At 41.1% G+C, this 22,856-nt stretch overlaps 1 protein-coding gene across 2 annotated transcripts in view; it reads right to left on the minus strand.

Moving 5' to 3' along the window:
• NRK (Nik related kinase) overlaps positions 1 to 22,856 on the minus strand; it is a 1,020,485-nt gene that overhangs the window by 185,251 nt on the left and 812,378 nt on the right. For both annotated transcript variants that reach the window (XM_078688671.1, XM_078688672.1), the window contains 2 exons: positions 5,534 to 5,634; positions 589 to 738 (listed from right to left, as the gene is read on the minus strand). In XM_078688671.1, the coding sequence (XP_078544797.1) occupies positions 589 to 738; positions 5,534 to 5,634 (251 nt within the window). The remainder of the gene's footprint in view (positions 1 to 588; positions 739 to 5,533; positions 5,635 to 22,856) is intronic.

Here is a 22,856-nt window from a genome sequence, read left to right on the forward strand (position 1 = left end):
ATTTGCAGAACGCAGTGCACACCAGATGTTTCTTGCGCTAAACTGCAACAATATGATCTGTGTACTGCTTGCATATTACTGGCTGAGCAAACATTTGTATGTTTTAAAATACTTTCTAAAAAGGGACGGAGATGATTGACTTAGGTGGTCAAGCGGAAAAGCATTCTAGGGTTTAGCGGCTGCAATGGAAAATACTCTGGACCCAAATGTTGTTGTGTGAGGTCTTGGAAACTGGAACTGGAATTTTGGTCGTATGGCAAATGCATATGTGGCTATTCCAGATGATTTTGTTTATCATAAACTCTCAAGTGTATAGACAATTACTCTTGTGGAAAATTGCCATCGCCTTAAAAAAATACTGTTGTGAACAGGTAACCTGTGAATTTTCTGGGATATATGAATTAAATATGCTTACAACTAGAGACAAAATAGTGCAATACAATTTTCCCGTTAGGTAGCATTGAAAGGCTGAAACAAAAATTATCAAAGATATAAACACATCTACACTTTAGAGAAAGGCTTATTAAGAAATCCCCAAACTTTTTAAAGGAAACATGACAATAATCAATACATTAAACAAATTCTTACATGAGTTGGGAGATAGAGGTCGTAGACGGTTCCAGAATCAACGTCAATAGCATGGAATCCCACCGCAGAGCCATAGATGATCTTCAGCCGTTGCCCATTTTCCACAGTCAGGTCAACGGAGAGTGGTTTATGATGAAGGGATGTAAACGACTGCGAAGAGGAAATTCAAAAAAGTCTAGTTACTACATCTATTTTAAAAGTGAATGTGTAGTTGCAATTTTAGGAGCTCTGGTATCAGATGGTCTGCCTTTTATTAGGAGTATGCAACTATTGTGGAAGCAATATAGGATTTAAAAGCCACTTGTTATGATTCAGCCATGCTCTGAATCTGAGTTGTTCAGTGTTGATGCACAAGAGTTGGAGCCATGGCTGATTTTTAGAATAACTACTGAGATGTTTTGATCTAGATTCATTATAGGTAAATTTACCTGACCTGGACATTGTGAGAATATGGCATGGCACCAGTACTTGTCTACCTACAGTCTGCCAGAGGAGGCTAATTGGGCTGCTAAAGTCCACCTCCATCATTATTGGCCGGAGTCCAAGGGAGTGGCAGTAACAAGGGAATGGGAGTTTAAGAACCATTGTTATACAATGCAGTCGGCTGTTTGGCGGTATGCTTATTACTCTGTGTGTGGCCACAATGTCCTGGTAAAACATCTCTTGGAAGACCCAGGAGATGGAAGCACCCTACCTGCACACGTCCACGTCACTCCACCCTGCCTCCTGCAGACGATTATGCTAATAAAAGGCAGTTCCTGCTCAGGCCACCTATTCTGGCATGCCTGGGCAAATCAGCACCCATTTTTCAGCAACAGTGTCAGCCGCAGAAGTAGAGAAGGCAAAGCCCCGGTGACCCAGTCACCGGGGCTTTGTTCATGCAATCGCCATACGCTTTGCACCTGCAAATCCACAAGACAGACGTAAAGTCCGGGGTTAGAGAGGCCTCCTCGCACTACTCTCACAGCTCCTACTGTCACCACACGACAGTGGAAGCATAAGCTGCAAGGACCAGGAGGAAGCTGCTATGCCCCTCTCTCTCCCCTGTAAGGCAGTGCATAGGCTGGAGGTCAGAACACTGGTGTGTTGTTATTTTTAATGGAGCTCCAAACATTCAAGTGTTCCAGTTCATGCTGCCAACCAGTCAGTACACTGGATGCACTCAGCATAAGAAACTAATGTAAGATGAAGATGGAAATGTAAAGCCCACAGTGAAATGTCCCATGCACAGTCATCTGTTTCAACACAGATGCAATGCTTCTGAAAGCACAGAGGTCTAAAATTAAATTCCCCTGGTCATAAGTAATCTTCCACCTTACTAAATGATCAGTGCATTGTGGAAGCTGGATTAGTAAGTAAAACTAGCTTCTCTGAAGTCTAGTTAACTGCAGGACTAGTCATGCATTCGTCAGCAATATTATTGCAGATTGTTAAACACTGGGGCCGAGCCACAAAATCATTGATATCCACAGCAAGTCTACTCTTTTACAATCTCTGACATGCCTTGTGAATGGACTCTGTAACTTACACCTCCCAATTAGTGAAGGTTCATAGACGGCACAATCCTTTCCATTTGTACTAATTGTATATGGAAATTCCTAATTTAGCTGTTTGGCTAGCAATTCACAAAGGCATGTAACAGTACTATAGGAGTACAACTTTAACTACCCCAAAATGCCTTTGTAAATAGACCCAAATCAATATTGTCTCAGCATTCTATGTACTTTAATTAACCTTTCTGGTTTTTGACCCATGGCCACTTCTTCCAGCCAGCTCCCAGTCATATTGTTCTGTTTGCCACTAACTGCATTTTATGTTTTGGACACAAGAGAGAAAGGTAACTCTACTAAAGAAGCATCGCTCGGCCACTTTAATGGATGAGCGAAGAAAGTTTAAACCACCCGTAAAGTTTATTTGTATGCCTAATATATCTAAGATACTTCTAGGACAGACATTTATGGTGTACTGGGCGCTATTAGTAGACATGTGCACGCAGATATGAAATATATTAATTCACAAAATAAGCCAGAAAGTCAGAAATCTCCTATTCTTACATTACTTCTAAGGGTTTGAAGGGAGTTGTAACATTTTGGGGATTAACAATGAACCCATGACTATGGTGCATCACCATGCACTAGAAAGCCATTGAACTGAAGCCCCAGTCATGGAGAAATGGAACAGTGACGTATACAGGTGGGCCACTAATGAACATCTCACACTGGTGCGGTAGGAGAAACAAGGGCTTAGACACCACCCCATCGCAGAATGCTGGAACGAGATCCTTGCAGCCCTCACCGACCGGAGCAGATTCTGTCAGATAGACCATCTGTACATACCTATCCCAAACTCAGAGGTTGATACTGCGTAGACCCAATTGCAGGAACAGGGAACCACACAACCATCAGGCACTTTCCGATAATACGTATTACAAAAAGAGAGACAGGGAGAGTATGCGGACACTCTTGTTCCCCGGTCAATATTTCATAAACAAAAAAAGAGTGTCCATGAAGAAAGGACTGAGCCAATCACAGGAGCATCAGAACATCCTCACTGGGATGTTGAAGAAAGCCCTCACTCACCACCTAGTGATGACATGCTTCATCATCGGGCCCCACCAAAGAGACCGAATGTCTCTTTGGTGTGCTGCAACGCCAGAATTACTGCGGAGCGGGATGGTGAGTAGAGGGCGTGTTGTGTGCAAAATTATACTAGTGAGTGATGGAGGATAAAAAATGTCAGTAGTGTATCAAAGAAAAACTTTATTAAATGATCACTAAAGACAATAAAATTAAAAAATATGTGAGGGACCAGTCCACTTTAATTGAGTGGTGGGTTCCTACAATGTTGTCGACATGTTTCTTGCCATTGAAACGGTGTTATTTTACCCGGCAATTCTTCAGGACTGGGTGTGTGATAAACCCCGGCGGTATGAGCACGCTAAGGCCCACCCTAACCTAGGGACGTGAAAGTGAAAAAATTAATTCAAATGGTGTCAAAAAGTGCAAAAAATTAGGAATAAAGACTTATCCCTAATTACTCCTGGTTTAGGAGGCTTCTACTGATCGTTTCTGCACTTTCTGGGTCCAGTCTGAGGGCGACGTAGGTGGACCACGGGTGCCGAGCGTCGAGGGCGGTGTGCCGAATACGCTTCCACCCCCCTCCTGAGACCCATGGTGTTTACTCATAACACCCAGAAAGTGCAGAAACGATCAGTAGAAGCCTCCTAAACCAGGAGTAATTAGGGATAAGTCTTTATTCCTAATTTTTTGCACTTTTTGACACCATTTGATTTAATTTTTTCACTTTCACGTCCCTAGGTTAGGGTGGGCCTTAGCGTGCTCATACCGCCGGGGTTTATCACACACCCAGTCCTGAAGAATTGCCGGGTAAAATAACACCGTTTCAATGGCAAGAAACATGTCGACAACATTGTAGGAACCGACCACTCAATTAAAGTGGACTGGTCCCTCACATATTTTTTAATTTTATTGTCTTTAGTGATCATTTAATAAAGTTTTTCTTTGATACACTACTGACATTTTTTATCCTCCATCACTCACTAGTATAATTTTGCACACAACACGCCCTCTACTCACCATCCCGCTCCGCAGTAATTCTGGCGTTGCAGCACACCAAAGAGACATTCGGTCTCTTTGGTGGGGCCCGATGATGAAGCATGTCATCACTAGGTGGTGAGTGAGGGCTTTCTTCAACATCCCAGTGAGGATGTTCTGATGCTCCTGTGATTGGCTCAGTCCTTTCTTCATGGACACTTTCCGATAATACTCAACATTGTGTAGTGAAGGCGAGGGCAGTGCAGGTGGAATGTTTAATTAATAGTTGCATATGTGCATTACTGAAAAGATGGTCAGGTAATGATGGAAGGTGAATGTCACACCAACGGACCCCTCGAACCCAACAGAGACTCCAAATGAGACCCCTGGGGAATGAACCACCTCAATGAATGTGATTTTTGTGGTTACGTCCTATATAATGTACACGAATGATGTATAACCAATATTTCTACCTTGTCAAACATAACAAACCCAAGGCTACACGTAGAAATCTACTCATATCAAATGTCCATGTGTATGACTTGTCCTCAGCTCTCCTGCAGATTCTTAGTAGGTACAACTTGTAAGAGTCAAAGCTACAGAAATGGGCACTAGCACACTCCACTGATTTTTCTTTCCATCGCCACAAGGAAATATATTGTTTACTTAAGCAGAATGTCTTCCCTTCCAACCCTTGAGCAAAAATAGAAATATTTAGGAAATGTTAGAACCTATTTAACACCCATCAACTTTTTTTGTGGAGTATGTTTTCATGTGTCAGTGGAGTAAAACTGCATTGGATTCCACCTGCCACTCTAGTACTCTTCTTTTGGATATGGCCAATATTCTGACCCTACCACCCAACATTGTGAAAAGATAATAATACGGACACGATTTCCATGATGCTAAGCTCTATGTATAGGCTCAGCTCTCCAAACGTACTGATTCTGTGAATCAAGCTCCTTGTGTTTGGGCACCTGAGTTAATTTTAGGGGTGCAACAAGTTTAAGGTTCACGCCTTCCCCGGCTAATCCCTGGCTAAGGGAGCCTACTTCGCTTTTCAATTAAAAACGAAATTAATATGAACCTCCCAGTAATTTTCTACTTTCCTTGAGTGTATTTAGCAAGGACTACTCTTTGATGGCTTGGGTCTTAGGCGTTGAGATTAGAGATGTCTTAGCGTAATCGAGTGTGACACGTTAAATGTTCGTAAGGCAAGTGATGTAAATTAGCTAACACAGGTGCCTGAATTCCCCAGATGGATGATGCAGCGAAATAATATTGGTACTCAATGATCTATCCAGCAACTAAAAATGTACACTTATGTGCAGTAACTCTCAATCTATGTGCATACAACTCATTTTATAGCAAACCCATAATTGTCGCCTTACCTTAAAAGCCATGAATTTGTGATAAGGTTTTGGAGCCCACGCGTAGACTTCGACAGAATTCTTCAAAGCAATCACCAGAAATTTTATCCGTTCATATTTAACTGTAGTGAAAAGAGGCATAATTATTAGAGAGATTTGCGAGAAGTGCTATTTCATTATTAATTTACAGTATTCCATTGCTCTCACTTTTATGGGCCAAGGACATGGGACATTTTCATAGGCTGTAACCAGTTATGGAGCCAATTTGTGTTTAGAATGAGACTGCACTTTTATCGACTTCCTGACTCATTCACTCTTAACTACGCACATCATTTTTGGTAACTTTAAATGCATAGACAGATTGCTACATTTTTATGATTACCCTCTAGAGTTCAGCGACGGCCACCATATTGCAAAGTATTTCATAACTCCTAATAGTTTTCCTTCGTCCCCAAATTGATTCTGAGCTCTCTTGATGTCTGAGGAACCATCACCCTCGTGTATCAACACATGACCCTTAAACACAGAAGGGCAGATTTGCAAGCCCCTTGTGCCACTTTTACCCCGCCGTTGCGTCACTTTTGTGACGCAGCGGCGGCGTAAACCATGCGCCATGTTGCGCCTTATTTACAACGTGACGCATCTAGGGAGATGAGTCATGTTGTAAAGCCCTGCGCCACATTAAACCTGCGCCAGGTTTAATGTATGCAGGGTGGGCGTTCCGTCGGAAAAAGCCTTAGGAAAAGTGACGCAGTGAAATCTACAAGATTTAACTGAGTCACTTTTCTGACGCCGCTGCGTCAAAATCCTGCACCTGCTTTAAGCAGGCCTAAGGCGTGACGCAGCATGTTAGGTATGGGCAGCCCCTGAGCATTGCTGGAGTTGTGTTGCGCTTGCGACACAACTCCAGCAATCTGCCACCCTTACGCCATCAGGTGCGTCACACATCTGTTTATCCTTGCGCCACGATGCGCCGCATTGCATATGCGGCGCATTGTGGTGGCGCAAGGGTAAACTTGCGTGACGCATCTTACCTGGCACATCCCTGCTGATATGCAGGGATGCGCCAGTCCTTGTAAATCTGCCCCAGAGTGGTGAAAATCCTTGGGTACATCAAAGGCTATCTCACCCCTCATGAACATATGTGTAAATTACTACCCCTTTCTCTGATGTGTTAATTAGAGCTCCCTGTTTTCTGTTTTTATTGATTTTTACAGATAACTATGTATTTTCCTGTTTGTATTTATTTTTAAATACAGGACTATAGCTCTTCTTTATGTGATTCTCACTATGGTCAATCAAGACTGCTAGATCAGTAGGTGTGCAGATTGACAGATAGAAACAAAACAAATATCTCCTAATGAAGCTAAAATATTGAAATGACTAACCATGGCCTCATTTGTGCATCACAGTGGAGACAGGAGTGAGGTCAGATCTACTGGTGTATACATGGGATCTTCCATTTTAGGTCAATCTACTTAATGTGGCCGGTCGTGTTATATGAGAGGTTCTAGTAAATGTGTCGCTTCTAAAATGGAATAAAGAGAATGGTCATCCGTACTATCATATTCTCAACTCATAAAGAAAGAAAAGGCCTATTCTCCCTAGTACAAGTATCCCGGGTTGGATAAGCTTCACTATCACAGTTGAACTTGCTAGCTCATCAAATTACCATTAGGGCAATTTATTGGGTTTCGCTGTCTGTTAGCCTTCATTACCTACTGTGGAAGGGCCAATTGTGCATGGGACTATGTGAATACAAAGTGCATTGGTCATGATGCGATATCGATCTGATATCTCCTTAATTGATGTTGTAAAACTCATTGTTCTTGGAATGTGCAGCATTGAGCATGTAAGTCTTATACTGGTATGATAGACTCAAACTTCTCATTTCTTTGTGATGATGTATGTATGTATGTATATATGTGGTATTTGTATAGCACCAACCTACCCAAAAGGCAGGTGAGTACTGTACAGAATCAAACACAAAGATACATTCAGTAATTGAGGTGGAAACTTCGTTCTGAGAGTGGAGGTGGACTATCTTTAAAGAGGTCTTAAAGCATTTGCTAAATTGGAGCAGGGTTGGGTCAGTCGTGATGAATGAAGCCATGTTGTTTGAGGTCCTGGGTGCATAAAAGGAGGCCTTGTTCTTTCTTTTTACTTTTTTGCACTTTTTCATCTCCAGTTTGATAGTGGTTTGGCAATAGGTGTGCTGAGAGCCACCTGAAGTGGTGAGCTTGTCAGTCAGCTAAACAGGTTTGACATTCGGTTGTAGAAGATGCAGCTGGATTTGACAATGGCAAGGGTTGGTAAGGGGAGCCAGTGGAGTTCCACTGGGGTGGAACTGATGTGGACAGCGGTCTTCAGGCCCTTGATGAAACATGCTACAGTATGTAGGATCATTACCAACCACAAGGGCTGTCCAACATCCCGAACCCGGGCGACCCTCAACGCTACATCATCGGTGGCCGGCATTTGTGCGGAATCGCCCATTTAAAAGGGTATTCAGGTTGGATGAAATTGATCCACTGCCAATATTTCATGAAGTTTCTATGACGCTGTGTGCTGTCACACGTCACTGCCACAACGTTTAAGAATTCTCGCAAATGACCACAATGAATTATTGGTCATATTGATTTTATACAGATATAGAACGTTCAAATAAACTGGGAGTCCTGAAGATGACCGTATAATAATATAGCGGTCGAAACGCCGTTGACGCCTTTCTGTGGCCAGGATTGAATCAAGGACACAATATCTATGTTTTTGTTGTTCTTTTACCGCAATATGAAATGGTTTTGTGTGCCACCTGTCTGGTTTATGATTTGTGTTTTGTTGTATACCAGCACTTTTGTCTTGAGCGTAATTGTTGTTAGGTTACATTTCTTTTTATTATGTTCAATAAATAACGTTTTTGTAATATTTGAAATATTGTTTTAAGGGCTTTTTCTATTATTCTGTCTCATTTATTAACTGGCTTTTGTTTCACTGTTTGTCAATTCATAGTTTATGAGGTGGATCATATATATTTTTTGTGTGTGACTCTCTCCCTGAACCTATTGTTTGATGTATTAACAGTATGTAGGATGTCCTTAAGGGTGGATGGGAGTTGTGGTGCAGTGTCTAAACGGCCATGGAGTAGGAGATTGTTCATGCAGATGTGAGAGTATGAGGGCTCGAATGGAATTTCTGAAGTTGCATTCTTAGAGGAATGTTTTCTCTTTCTTCAGCAGAGATAGCTGGTACCAGAATATCTTGGTTTCTTCAAAATGTGTTCCTTGAGGATGAGTTCAGTGTCCAGGTTAATTTCAAGAGACTTAGCATTGGGTGAAAGTTGGTGTTCAAATTAGTCAAAGTTCATATCAGTGAGCTAGATCTTGGCTAGTTGTTGCTTGCTAGATTGTAGGAATTCTCTCTGGATGGGGGTTGCAGTTCAGAACGGTGCTGGACATCCAGGTCTGGATGAAATGCAGGCAGTGATTGAGGTATTAAGTGTTTGAAGTGGAGGAGACTTTCAAATAGAGTTGTGTGTTGTCGACGTATTATTTAAATTTGATGCTGTTATCAGAGAGTAGAGTTGGAAGGGGCTCAATGTGGAGTCTAAAGATGATGGAGGAGGAGATGACAACCTAGGGTATTTTACAGGTGATAGGGATCTTTTGGACTTGGAGGTGCCCATGTGACTTAACTGGTATTGTTTAAAAAGGTACGAGGAGAACCAGTGCAGGTGATTACAAGTGAATCTCATTCAGGACTTCATGTGTGGGTGACAGGGAGATGATCGACTGTGTCAAAGGTTGCTGAGAGGCCCAGACCTTGATAGTAAGAGATGTGGTGAAGTCGATTGCTATCTTTTGTTCCATCTATTCTTGTGTTATAATTGCCGGAAGCCTTGTCCATGCTTTCTTCCTGTGAGTTGACCACTGCTTACCTGTTATGTTTCTTTGTTCATGGTGTTTAGTCACAGGTTTATTTTACTGAGCACTGGTATGTTTGTAGTTACTGTTGGAAACGATTCAGAAAAGGGGGTGGTGATGAACAGAGTGTCTGAATCAAGCAGACCACTCCTACCCAGTTGGAAAGGCAGATTCACTCCATGAGCTTTCTCTATGTTTCCTTTTGGCTCAGAATCTCATCAATAAACATTTTGTCACTTTGTACTTTCTTGGTCACTGAACCTATTTGAAGGGTGCTCTACACCCTTTCCCAAAACCCCAGCCCAACTTTACCTTCTCCCTACTCCTATCAATCTGTGACATCCATTGGCTTGTACATCACCCACCCCTCCTTCACCCTCCTCCCCATTAGCCTTTCTCACTCTCACACTGCCAAGTACATCTAGTGCCCCGATGCTTTCCATGCTAACATCTTTTCTCATATGATTATTTTCCAATCAGTGCTCCCTCCCTTTTTGTTGACTGCCTTGCTGTCTCCCTCTCTGTTGTACTATAGATTCCTCCATCCACTACCCCTGGTGTTTGCCTTAAACCCAACAATAATTACTCTTCTACTTCTATATACCATTGCACCTATCCCATCAGCACCCATAACTCCTCTGCAATGTCTTTCAACACTGATTCTCCCCGGCCCTGTTTCATATACTGTGTATCTCCCTTTACCGAAAAGCACCCCATTGCATTTGTAACTACATTTGCACTGTACAAATTCAGATACAAACATACATAGATACATACTATGGGTGCTGCTTGGTACATCTTACTAATACACAAATCTTATTATTATTAGGTAGGGACTGTTATTGCTATGTTCATCTGCATTCCAACTGCAATGTATGGTGTAGTGTAGTTCCTATATTCCCAATAGGCTCTGCGCATTGGAATAACATAAACAATAGTTTAGACGTAGGACTGAGGTCATCTAGGTCTCTACTGAATATGTTAGACTTAATTATGAATGCCAGCTAGCTCAGAGGTCACTAGAAACTTTCTCGAGTAAACAGGGATGAGTTAACTTCCCTAAATAGCCAAGAAGGGATTAGCTTCTGACAACCGCATTAACATGACAACTTTGCTCCCTCCAGAATAAGGAGTATATCTCCAGAGTCGTGTGAAAATAATAGACAGCTATTTCACTCAGTCAATCGTTCATGCTTAGTTTCACCAGAGTGCAGAGAAATAGAGAGACGGGCGTTTTCAATAAAAGTTGTTATTTATTGAGCAGTCCTCTTTCTCGTGCAAGAGAAGTGAATTGCCACAATTGCAATACTTGTTATAAAGTAAAGTGCGTACAGTAAAAGGAGTATTATGAAATAATACTGTAAAACCATTTATATGGTTTCTAAGCCATATGATACTTAAAATGGATAAAATATATACATACATAAAATCATTGACTAAACGTACTCAACTGGTGCTTCTAAGATACGCCTACCCCGGTGTACCTAACCTAAGCCTAGTACGTTGTAAGGAGTAAGTGAGCTGCAGTTTAAGTTAAGTTAGTTTTTGCCAAGAATCTGAATCAAGAATTCTCTAAGGATTTAATCAGCTCCGTACCTTGGTTATAGAATGAAGGAGATCTTGTATCTCTTTCTCAGGACTCGATTTCCCAGCAACCCGCAAGGGTGACTGGAAACACTGGAGCTGGATTTCTCGGCAGGAGAAAAGACAGCGTCTCTCTCAGTGCGTCAATGGGAGGGTTGGCTTCCTTCGGCTCTCGCATCAGCTGGGCTTCGGTCAAGTAGATAGCCGCTCTGCTCCAAACCACCGTGTGTTTGCTTAAGGCAACGTTGGTATATTTATACCTGGAAGGTGCCGAGTTTGACGTAAGGTTGGACATAAGACGTCACTAAGAACTTACAGTTCTTTCTGGACTCCAGGAGTTCTTGTTCAAATCAAAACAAAAGCAGGGGGATTTCCCGTGCTGCTGGAGGCTTGGTTTGTTTAAAGAACGCGTTGTGCTTTCTAGGAGTCTATGGGAGTAGCCTTGTCGTATTTGGACTGCATTGGCTATGACTAAATATGGATATGATTCTTATGCCTTTATAAGGATATGTTTTGTTATAACCACATAAGGGCATGAATCAGGAATATTTAAATAGGGTCCTAGATATGTTTACAACAGCCACTCCACATATTATGTCAATCATTACTAAAATACTAAGCAATACTAAACATATAACGATGCATGTGTTTTCCAACCCACCCCAAATTACATAATTTGCATTTGAAATGGTATATGGTATATACACGAAAATGAGTATTTGTACTGTACGGTTTTTCAAGCAGTGGTATAATTCAGATAATGCATACATAAATATTGGCTGAATGAATTGTGAAAATTACATTTATGAAATGGCTCTTAATACAGAAAAGAAGGTCGAGACCATTTCATCACATACTTATAAAATGCTGTACATGTGCTAGAGGCTGAATCAAAATATTGTCTCTAGAGTTTCAAAATAGAAGTTCTGTTCTCTAAGAATAGTTCTACTTTAAGCAGAGTACCGTGTGCCAGAAAAAAGGTTAATATTTTGGAAATGGAAAAATAATTTCGCTTTCAGGGGAAAAAATAGTTCCAATTGTTTTCAGTATTTTTGTTTATAAAAACTGAAGGCCGAATTCAGAGTTCAGGGAACGCTGTGTGCTCGTTGTTTTTAAAAGTTATTCTCGTTGTTAGGAGAGAACATCAAATCAGACAGGCTTGCGAAAAATTGGTCTACAACAGTAGGTGAAAGTTCGACCAAGTTCGAAAAAGCTGAAATTGTGCATATGTGAGAATCATTGCCATCATCGATGTCTGGATCAGCAATGCTCACAGAAGGTTGTACCTGTGTGGTGCTGCTTTCATCTCGTACTTCACCGCCACCTAATCGTAATGGTGAAGTCTCAACGAATGCCGTCATCAGAATAGTTAGCCGCTGGGGACAACACGTTGCATGAGCCGTTACCGAACCATCAAAGTATCGATATCCATAGGTACTGCTGATGGTAGTGTAAGACAGAGGTCCAACCCGCATTCTTCTCCGCATAGCAGGCATCGAAGCACAGGTAAGATGCAATCTTGCCAGATTGGTCTGAACAAAAGAAACCAGGTAGTACTCAGATCTCTTAGCCGAGGACTCTAGTGATCCGTTCTCGGTATCGTATAGCCACGATCGTTTCTTCCATTGTAGCCTGAGTTTTGTCTGTGGCTTGACTTGCCATATCGGAGCAGAAGGAACAAAAATAAAATTCCTGCTACGAGTCCCAAAAGAAGAGGCAGTCCGCCGAACACAGAGTGCACAAAACTCGGGAAGATTTTCAGGACTGCTTCAAAGGGTGTCAATAGTCCCGAAAAAATTGTCTTAAATACATGTGCGATGCCACTGGTATCAGACATGTTTAAGATTTGACCTAACATTTCTACAAAATGCACGGGGCAATTTGTCAATAATAGTGTATGTATCTCTGCCGCTGTCCTTGTAACTTGCAGATCATACGTCTCTTTGGACGAGGTTAAAGGCACAGTTGTCTGTATAAGAATAGACTTCATTCTGCTTAAAGTATCAATTCGAATAGAAGAGATATTCAGAGATGGCCATATTGCTGCCTCCATGTCTGGTTTGCTGTTTGGATACAATACTTGTATACAGCAAATGACCCTGGAAGTAACGCTCACGAGATAGGCTAATCCTGGCACCATGCCACAACAGCTGCGGTCATTTATTACAATGTAGCTGCCGTTGGAAAGCTGTCTGAAAAAAGGCTCTATCTGTGTTGCAGGAGTGCCATGCAGGTGACATGAAAGGTTATTTGATGAACCATCGCAGGCTCCATGCATGTTAATACCTTGACACAGAAGTGTACCGCTTAGTGAATTTTTACAGTTATTACCACTAAGAAATACCTCTTTTTTCGCTTCACTATAACATTTATGTGTATAAGGTAATTTCCAGGTTAGCTTTATGTATCCTTTACCCAACCTTTCATACAGGCCTGCTGGTATATACTTTTGGCAATATTGAAACTGAAAAGTTGTTATCGGAATTGTAATTGTACCATCTATTATCCATTCAATGACAGGTCTCTCTGGCATTGTCAATGGTAATCTCTCAAGTTTTTCAATGCTCACAATCATATAGTCTGCTCCTTTTTGTGCCAAACTGATTTGTTTATCAGTAAGGTTAAAGATGGAAAATAATGACGTTTTGTTGATTAGACGCCATGGCATGTGACCTGAACGCAGATTTTGTAACGTCCAGCCTAGCTGTACAATAGAACGTAATTGGGACTGGCCATGTTGTAACATTAGCAAGTCCTGCTCTATTATATCAATAGCAGATGGTACAATGCTGTCCAGTGAATAAATTCTGGAGGACAGAGTCGTTAACCCATTGTCCACTACAGACAGTGATTTTTCCAAATTAATACTATCAATTTCTCGTATTTTTCAGCAGTTTCAATTTGCATTACTTTCCAAGTCTCATTGTAATCTGCGTATATACCGGCGTATATGAAACGTTTTTTACGCTGTTTGCGAGGTCCCAATATGAAATCTCGCAAGTCAGCACCTTCTTTAAGTAAAGTTAAGTGTTGCTTAATTTCCTGCAGTGTGGATCTCTGTAGCCATTCGAGGCATAGCTTTCCTACACTGTATGTTTTAACTATCCCTGGATGTTGTCTCTGAGAATATCTTGGGTCTGGCCTGTTCTGTTTGAACCCCTGTCTCTTGTTCAGGAATCTATCTTGACAGTTATTAGTGTCTGTGGGCCAGATCAACCATTTTCTCCAATCAGGATTTGTTCTGTTTTGGTGTTAAATATGGGATACGTCTATCTCCATGTCTGTAGTGCTATTACTATCAGGCATTGGTTTTGGAATAGACGGTTTGATTAAGTCTTTTATTTTGGCGAGGCCAAGACAGGTTGTTTGTTGAATGGTCTCATTCAGGAATATTATATGTTCTGGGATCATGCAGGCTCTAATAATGAATATATACCTTGTACCTGCCAGTCTTTTGTACCCCTGATAGTTTTTGTCTCAATATTATTTTTCCAAAATTCAAAACCAAATGTAGACATTTTTTCATAAAATTGTTCAGAATAAATCAATTTAGTATTCGTCAACATGTTTTTCATTCCTGTCTTATTTAACATTCTAAAATAAAATGTTTCGGGATCAGTGTTAATAAACCTTGAGAAGTATGGGAATTTCTCATAAAATGTTTTTGAACTGCCTTTTGGCGATGTGGGACAATGTTCCCATTGGTTATAACTAAATAATTTCTAGGATTCGCAGATTTATGCAAATAGTGATAGCCATAGTGGTTAAAACAGTACATTTCTTCATAGTTAGATGAACCCTGCAAATAGTCATGTTCTGTGAATTTTGCTGACATTTCTAAATCTGACATCATATTTTTAATATTTTCAAAGTCCCAATCATCAGAGAAAGTACATGGTGTCACAAAGTCACTTAAGGAAACCTTGAACTGATGTGGATATTTCAAGAGTTCAACCGGGCCATAGATTTCGTAAACCGGTTTGTCCCATGCAACACCCCCAGGTATAGGATTGGCTGTGATGTTCACTGATGACAGTTCTCTTTTTTCAATGTGAGAAGATCTGTGAGGCTTTAGGGCCAAGTTGATGTTCAAACTTGCTGTGTCCATTGTACTATATTTTCCATCAATAAATCTACCCAAACATAAAATCATGATGAGCCAAAGTAGAAGGAAAAGTACACCTAACACAATCCATAATTCAATCCATGGTGAAATCAGATATGTTTCTTTGAGTTGATGAAATAGTTCAGTCAATTTTTCTTTCAAAGTTTTTGTTGCTGGTGTTTCTTCATGTTCACTTGGATCATCCGAAAAGTCATAGAAATTGATGAAGTAGCCAGATGCAGTTCTGTCAATTGTTGGAATTGCTTCCGGATTTTCATTAATCTTTGGATATGTATGTTCAGAGGCGACATCATTGTAGACTGGTGTTTCTTGACGCATTGTTACAATTTGGGTTTCAAGAGGCACAAGTTCCATGGCTTTGTTGCATAGTCCTTTTTTGTTCACTGCAGGTTTATCAAAGGTGATTAGTCTCTCAGTTTGAACCTCTTGGATTGTAGCAAGGTTTGGTCTTCTGCTACTTCTTGGGAGTCCACTGGGCCTACTACTTATTATTGGCCACATGATTGTGGTTTTACCAGGTCGATTGATACAACTCTGTTCTCCTTTTTACCAGCAAGGGGCGGTAGTGCTACTGATCTTGTTCCGCTGATAGCTAAGACAGGTACTGCTTTTCTATAAGAAGGCCCAAATTCCTTCTGCACCGCGATCTTCTCTCTGACTAGATCCCCAATCTTTGGAATCCAGCCAGGTCTTGCTGGGACAGGTGGTTTTTCTTCAGTGGCCGTTGGCTTTTGCTTTGTGTTACTTAGACTTCTTCTTGTTTCATTTAAGTCCTGTAAAACAGCTAAATGATCTTTGATATCAAAAGATTTTTCTTTCACCACTGAAGTCTGACAATCTAAATCCTGGATTATCATTCTAGTACCGAACAAAAGTTCGTATGGAGTGATACCTCTTAGAGAATTTCTTGGCAGATTATTAAGACTACGTTGGACACTTGTTAGATGTTTGACCCACCCGTCACCCGAACCTAATATTCTTGCTGTTATAGATTGCTTTATGTCCCGTTTTTTTCTCTCCACTACCGCTTTCCCTCGGGATGGAATGGACTAGAGTACCGCAATGCAATGCCCATGCTGGCCATGGCCTCCTTGTAAGCTCGAGAGCTAAACGCAGGACCCTGGTCAGAATGTAGCATGCCAATTGCGTATGTGCAGATAAAGACTCGCAAATCTTTTATAACAGTTCTGGCGTCAGCGGAGCACTGGGGCCACATCCAAATGAATATCGTCTTAATAATTATGGGATCGCCTTTTTCCATCTGGATTTTTGCGTATAGATTGCCTAATGCTTTCTAATAAAGGTATCTGGGCTGGTGTCTCGTCCGGTTCACCACTGCAATCTCTATTGCAGTCCTGACAATTTGTTGCAAAGTTGTAAATTTGCACGTTCATCCCTGGCCACCAGTATTGTGATTGTAATTCTATTAGAGATTTCAAGATCTCTTGGTGCCTCAGACCCATTCCCATGTGTGCTTATTGAATCAAGTAACCTCTCCGGTTCGTGTTTGGAATTACTCTATCCCCCACTCCAGGGATTTGAGAAAAAGGAACGGAGTTCGCATCAATTATGTATTTATTTCCGAGTGGATAATTTAGAGGTAACACCGCATAGTTGCCTTCCATTGAGGCTTTTACTGCTAGTAGCGTTTCACCGTCTATCTGTTTTTTAGTACGCTTTTTTGTAGCTATGGAAGCCGGTTTGACAGCTGCCGTTGTGGCTCTGTTAGCCAATGAATTCCCTGCAACGTGAACGCCATCACATTGATGACTCAGTGTATGTATCACGTGAGTCTTTTGTAGTTCTTTCTGCAAAAGAACTACTTGTTCCCAAAGTTTTTTATGCTTTATTGTGGCACCAGTCTCATCTTTGTAACCGTTTTTGATCCATGTCTGCATGTCATTATTGTAAGACTGGACGCAGTAATGCGAATCGCACACTATTAGTGTGGGGAATTCGCGATCAGCATTTTCAAGCGCCATCTTTAAAGATTTTATTTCAGCTCGCTGAGCTGTGCAGTTTCTGACTGATTCAGTTTTGGTGACCATCGGTCTGAATTTACCTAAGCGCCAGCGACCTTTAACAATCGCGCATGCTGCATTGTAAACTTGTTTTTTCACAATGTAGTGTTGTGCAAATCTGTCCGTGTAGATTACACAGGTGTATTGTTCGAGAGGCAGAATGTTGATTGACAGAGGACATTTACTTTCATATTCTAGATCTTCTAGTCTTTTCCTTTTCGGATCAAATGCGTGTTTCCCGTCTGTTGCAGCAAGAGAATTTTCCCATTGTATCCATTTTGGATCTAAACCTCTAGCAATAGGAATGCTTGGTCTTGTTACTGCCTCAAGGGCTGATACTGCTGTTAAAACAGATATGCACTTGCCTTGGGCTAGGGCTCTTTCTTTTGCTACAGCAGTTTGAACCGCAGTTAGAATTTTTTCAGTAGAACTGAATTTCATTTCAGCTTGTGTGTACAAGTGTGATTTATGAGCTATTGGTACCGTTTCTCCCTCATTAGAGGTCAGGTATGTGAATCCGCATCTTCCTGGGATGACTCGGATTACAAGATTGCGTTCATTTGCGCGTTTGCAGTTTTGTTTTAGTTAACATGTCTGTTTGTAATGTTCGTAAAATTTCTGTGTGTTTCTGAGTCCAATTAATTGGTTTGGAATCAGGTTTTATTAATTCATAGAGAGGTTTAACCCTCTCTGCATAATTTAGGATGTATGTTCTTCTGAAATCCAGGAAACCTAGAATTTATTGTAAGTTCTTCAGCGTTTTTGGAGCTTGGAGTACTGCACATTTCTCTAAGAAATTGTCTGCTAGGCTTTTGCCTTCACTTGATAATTCATATCCTAAAAACAGGACAGTTAGATGGTCAATTCGTGACTTTTTAAAGTTGAATTTATACCCTTCAGATGCGAACCCAAGTATGATGGTGTTCACTCTTTTCAAGTGTGTCTCCAGGTCGTCGTCTGTAAGATAGATGTTATCGACATAGGATAATGCCTCATCATCATACATTTGTAGTAACTCTGTTACCCTGGCTGAGAATAATCCTGGGCTATTCTTGAATCCCTGTGGGAGACGGCAAAATTGTTTTTGCGCCCCCATTGTTGAGAAAGAGGTTAAATACCTGCTTTCAGGTACAATGTTTTGACAAAAGAAACCATTTGAGATATCTAATGTTGTTTTATATTTTTTGCGAACGATGTTATTCATTAGTGCTGCACTGTGTGAGTTTTGTACTGCAAAAGTTTTGCAGCATGAGTTTAGGTGTCTGTAGTCTAAAACTAGACGATATGAATCGTCTGGCTTGGAGATAGGAAACAAATCATTGTTCATTTGTGAGGTGCCTGTCTCAATCACCCCCTGATATTCAAGTTGATCTAAGATCTCCCTGACCTGTTTTTTAGCTTCTTGCTTAACAGGATACTGCCTTTGTGCAGTAGGTTGATTTTTTAACTCAATTTTGTGGTGAGGAGAATCCTCATTCCATCCTACATGATTTTTATATAATGCAGGGGCTTGGGCTACTGCCCATTTTCTAGCATATGTGTATTTTTTATGAATTGGAATTTGATTTGAGAAGGCAGGCATAATCTGTAGTGTAGTTCCTATTATCCCAATAGGCTCTGCGCATTGGAATAATACCTTCAATAGTATAGGCCTAGACCAGACGTTAACTAGGTCTTCTACTGTCGATATTAGACTTAAAGTTTTGGGTTTGCCAGCTAGCTCAGAGTTCACTAGAAACTTTCTCGAATAGGCAAGGAGGAGTTGAACCTCCCTGGATAGACAAGAAGGGATTTAGTTTCTGACAACCATAGAACATGACAACTTTGCTCTTCCCGTAATCAAGAGTGTATCTCTAGAGTCGTGTGAAAACAAAAGACAACTTATTTTACTCAGTCAGTACGTGCATTCTTAGTCTCACCAGATTGTAGAGAAAAGGAAGAGACGGGCGTGTTCAATAAAAGATGGTATTTATTGATCAGTCTCTTTTCTCATACAAGAGAAATTGATCGATATTATCGCAATACTTATGGTTAAGTAAAGTGCATACAATAAAAGCAGAAGTATAAAATAATACTGTAAAAACATTTATATGGTTTCTAAGCCATATGCAGGTTTAAAATGGATAAAATAGATACATACATATATACATTTGACTAATCGTACTCAACTGGTGTTTCTAACTACGCCTACCCCAGTGTACCTGACCTAAGCCTAATACGTGGGCGGGAATAGAAAGTAGCAGTTTAAGTTAAGTTTGTTTTGCCAAGTGACTGACTCAAGAATTCTCTGCAAGGGGTTATTCAGTTCTGTACCTGGAATCTAGGATGAATGAGGGATGGTATCTCTCATCTCTGGTCTCGATATTCCAAGCTGCCTGCGAGGGCTGCTCGGAAGCGCCGGAGCTGGATTTCTCGGCAGGAGAAAGCAGCTTCTCGTTCTCAGCGCGTCAGGTCGGCGGGGCTGCGCCAGCGGGGTCTGCTCTGCTCTGGGCTTCGGCAAGTCTGTCTGCTCCGATCTCGTCACCACCGCGTGTGTTTGCTTAAGGCAATACCGGTAATATTTATACCTGTAAGGTGCCGAGATTGACGTAAGGATGGACATAGATACGTCAATAAGGATGTCATACGACTTGGTCGTTAGCACATTCTTTTGCTGAAGTTCTCGATGAAATCAAAACAATGGCCGCAGGGTTTTTCCCAGGTTGTCATAGGTTTGATTTGTTTTGAGAACTCCGTATGCCTTATCAGGGGCTGGAGGAATATCGCTTGTCTAATTAGATGGCAAGCGTTATGACCTAATCAGATAACACGTTCCTGTGCCGTGGTGTGGCTTAATCAGATAACGGTTTCTGCATCATGGGACGGCTGCTAGTTAACTTGTTAACCAGAACAGGGTCAGGAATAGGGGGATCGATACAGAACCTATAGGAATACATCACACCCACTCCACGCTAACTATGGCCATATTTACGAATCTAGGCATAGTAAAACATACTGTAGAGTATTGTGTATACCGTACCACCCCAAAATACATATAATGCATTTCGAATTTATCTAATATACAATAGTCACATGTACTATATGCACTCAAGCTGTAGAATAATGCCAAAGTAATCAAGCATATGTATACATTATTACTAATCGAATATGAGAATTACACATGAAATGGCTCTTAATACAGAGGAAAAAGTTCGAGACCATTCCATCACAGAATAAAATAATTATGAACATACCAGCGGGCAGCTAATGTCTATAAAGTATCTAAAAATAGAAATTTTAGTTCTCTAAGAATAGTTCTTACTTTAAGCAGAAGATAAGTGTCCCGAAAAATCATAAAAATATTTTGGGGCTGCTAAAAAAATTGCTGTCCGTGAACTGGAGGGAAAATTGTTCATGGTATTTTGTTATTAAAGTTGAAGGCCAAATTCAGGGTGTTGGGAACGCTGTGGGCTAGCTTGCTCAAAAGTCGTTATTTCTGCTCTGGTGAGAACATCATATCATTTAGACTGTCGAAAAAGCTGTCAACAGCTTCCTGTGAAAGTTCCACTAACTCGGAAAAAGGTGTAACCATGCATTCGTGTGCATGATTGTCTCCATTGACGTTTTGATTAGTATTGCTGACAGAAGGTCGTACCTGATCGATGCTGCTTTCATCTTGAACTTCACTACCCCTTAATCGTAGTGGTGAAGTTTCCACGAATGCCGTCATCAGGATTGGCAGCCGTTGAGGGCAGCACAAAGCATGAGCCTTTATTGGACTCAACAATGTTTCTGCATCCATTGGTGCATCTGATTGTAGCGTCAGACAGGTGTCCAACACGCATTCTTCTCCGCACAGCAGGCACCTTAATACAGGTAAAACACATCGATGCCACATTGGTCGAAATGAAAGAAACCAAGTCATGTTCAGGTCTCTAAGCCGGGATAGTCCCAGGATTTTTGATATCCGGTCCCGGTATCCAATGGCTCGGATTGTTTCTTCCCTTGTCGCAGGTGTTTTGTCTGTGACACGGTTTGCCATAACGAAATATTAGGACCAAGAATAGGATTCCTGCAATTAGTCCCAAAATGAGGGGAAGTCCGCCAAAAATCGAATGGACGAAATCTGTAAAAATACCCAGTATGGCTTTGAATGGTGTTAATGCCATTGAAAATGCTGTCTTAAATACCTTTGAGACCCCACTGGTATCAGAAATATTTAAGATTTCATTCAGGATTTCTGCTAAATGTATGGGGGAATTAGTTGATAACAATGAGTGAATCTCTGCAGTCGTCCTTGCGACTAGGAGATCATACGTTTCTTTTGATGACGTGAGCCTGGTCGGCGTCTGAAGAAGCACTGTTTTCATTCTGCTTAAAGTATCTATTCGTATAGAAGTAATTTTCAAGTTAGGCCATGCCCTTGCCTCCCTGTCTGGAAAGGAGCTGGGGAACAATGAGTGTCCACAGCACATGACCTTCGCAGTCGTAGTTACGAGATAAGGAGTCCCGGGCAGTAAACTACAACATCTGCGATCCACAATTAGAATGTAACTCCCATTATAGAGTCTTTTAAAGAATGGTTCTATCTCTGTTGCAGGTGCGCCTAGCTGGTGACATGAAAGGTTATTTGAGTTCCCTTCACAGGCTCCATGCAAACTAATTCCATTACACAGAAGTGTACCGCTTAGTGACATCGCACAATTATTGCCACTAAGAAACACTTTCTGTCCTTTATTACTGACACATGCATGTGAATAGGGCAAGTTCCATGTTGTCTTAATGTACCCTTTTCCCAATTTTTCGTACATGCCAGCCTGTATATATTTTTGGCAGTATTGAAACCTGAAGGTTGATATTGGAATATTAATTATCCCATGTATTATCCATTCACTGACAGGTCGTTCTGACATTGTCACTGGTAATCTCTCGAGTTTCTCAATGCTCAGGATCGTATAATCAGCACCCTTCTGTGCCATACTGATTTGTTTATCAGTAAGGTTAAAGATATTGAATAGTGAAGTTGTGTTGATTAAACGCCAAGGCACATAGCCTGAACGCAGATTTTGTAACGTCCAGCCAAGCTGTACACTAGAACGCAATTGAGACTGACCGTGTTGTAACAACAGTAAGTCTTGCGATAAAATGTCGATTGCTGAAGACACAATGCTGTCCAAAGAAAAAATTCTGGAGGACAGAGTCATTAACCCATTGTCCACTACAGAAAGTGATTTTTCCAAATGAATACGGTCAATTTCCCGTATACTTTCTGCTGTCTCAATTTGAGTCACCTTCCAGGCCTCGTTGTAAGCTGCATATACAGAGGCTGCTATGAAACGTTTCTGACGCTGTTTGCGCGGTCCCATAATGAAATCACGCAAGTCAGCACCATCAGTAAGTAAAGTTAGGTGTTGCTTAATTTCTGTCAGTGTGGAAGTTTGGAGCCATTGAAGGCAGAGTTTGCCCACACTGTAGGTGGTTATTATCCCTGGGTGTTGTCTTTGGGAATATCTAGGGTCTGGCCTGGTCAATGTGAACCCCTGTGTTTTGTTCAGGAATCTATCTTGACAGTTATTAGTATCTGTGGGCCAGATTAACCATTGTTTCCAATCAGGATGTGTTCTGTTTTGGTTTAATATATAGTTTACGTCTATCTCTTTATATGTAGAGCTATTGCTGTTCATTGTTGGCTTTGGAATAGACGGTTTATTTAA

This window comes from Lissotriton helveticus, chromosome 4_1, assembly GCF_964261635.1.
Source record: "Lissotriton helveticus chromosome 4_1, aLisHel1.1, whole genome shotgun sequence".
In the NCBI taxonomy this organism is placed as follows: Eukaryota; Metazoa; Chordata; class Amphibia; order Caudata; family Salamandridae; genus Lissotriton; species Lissotriton helveticus.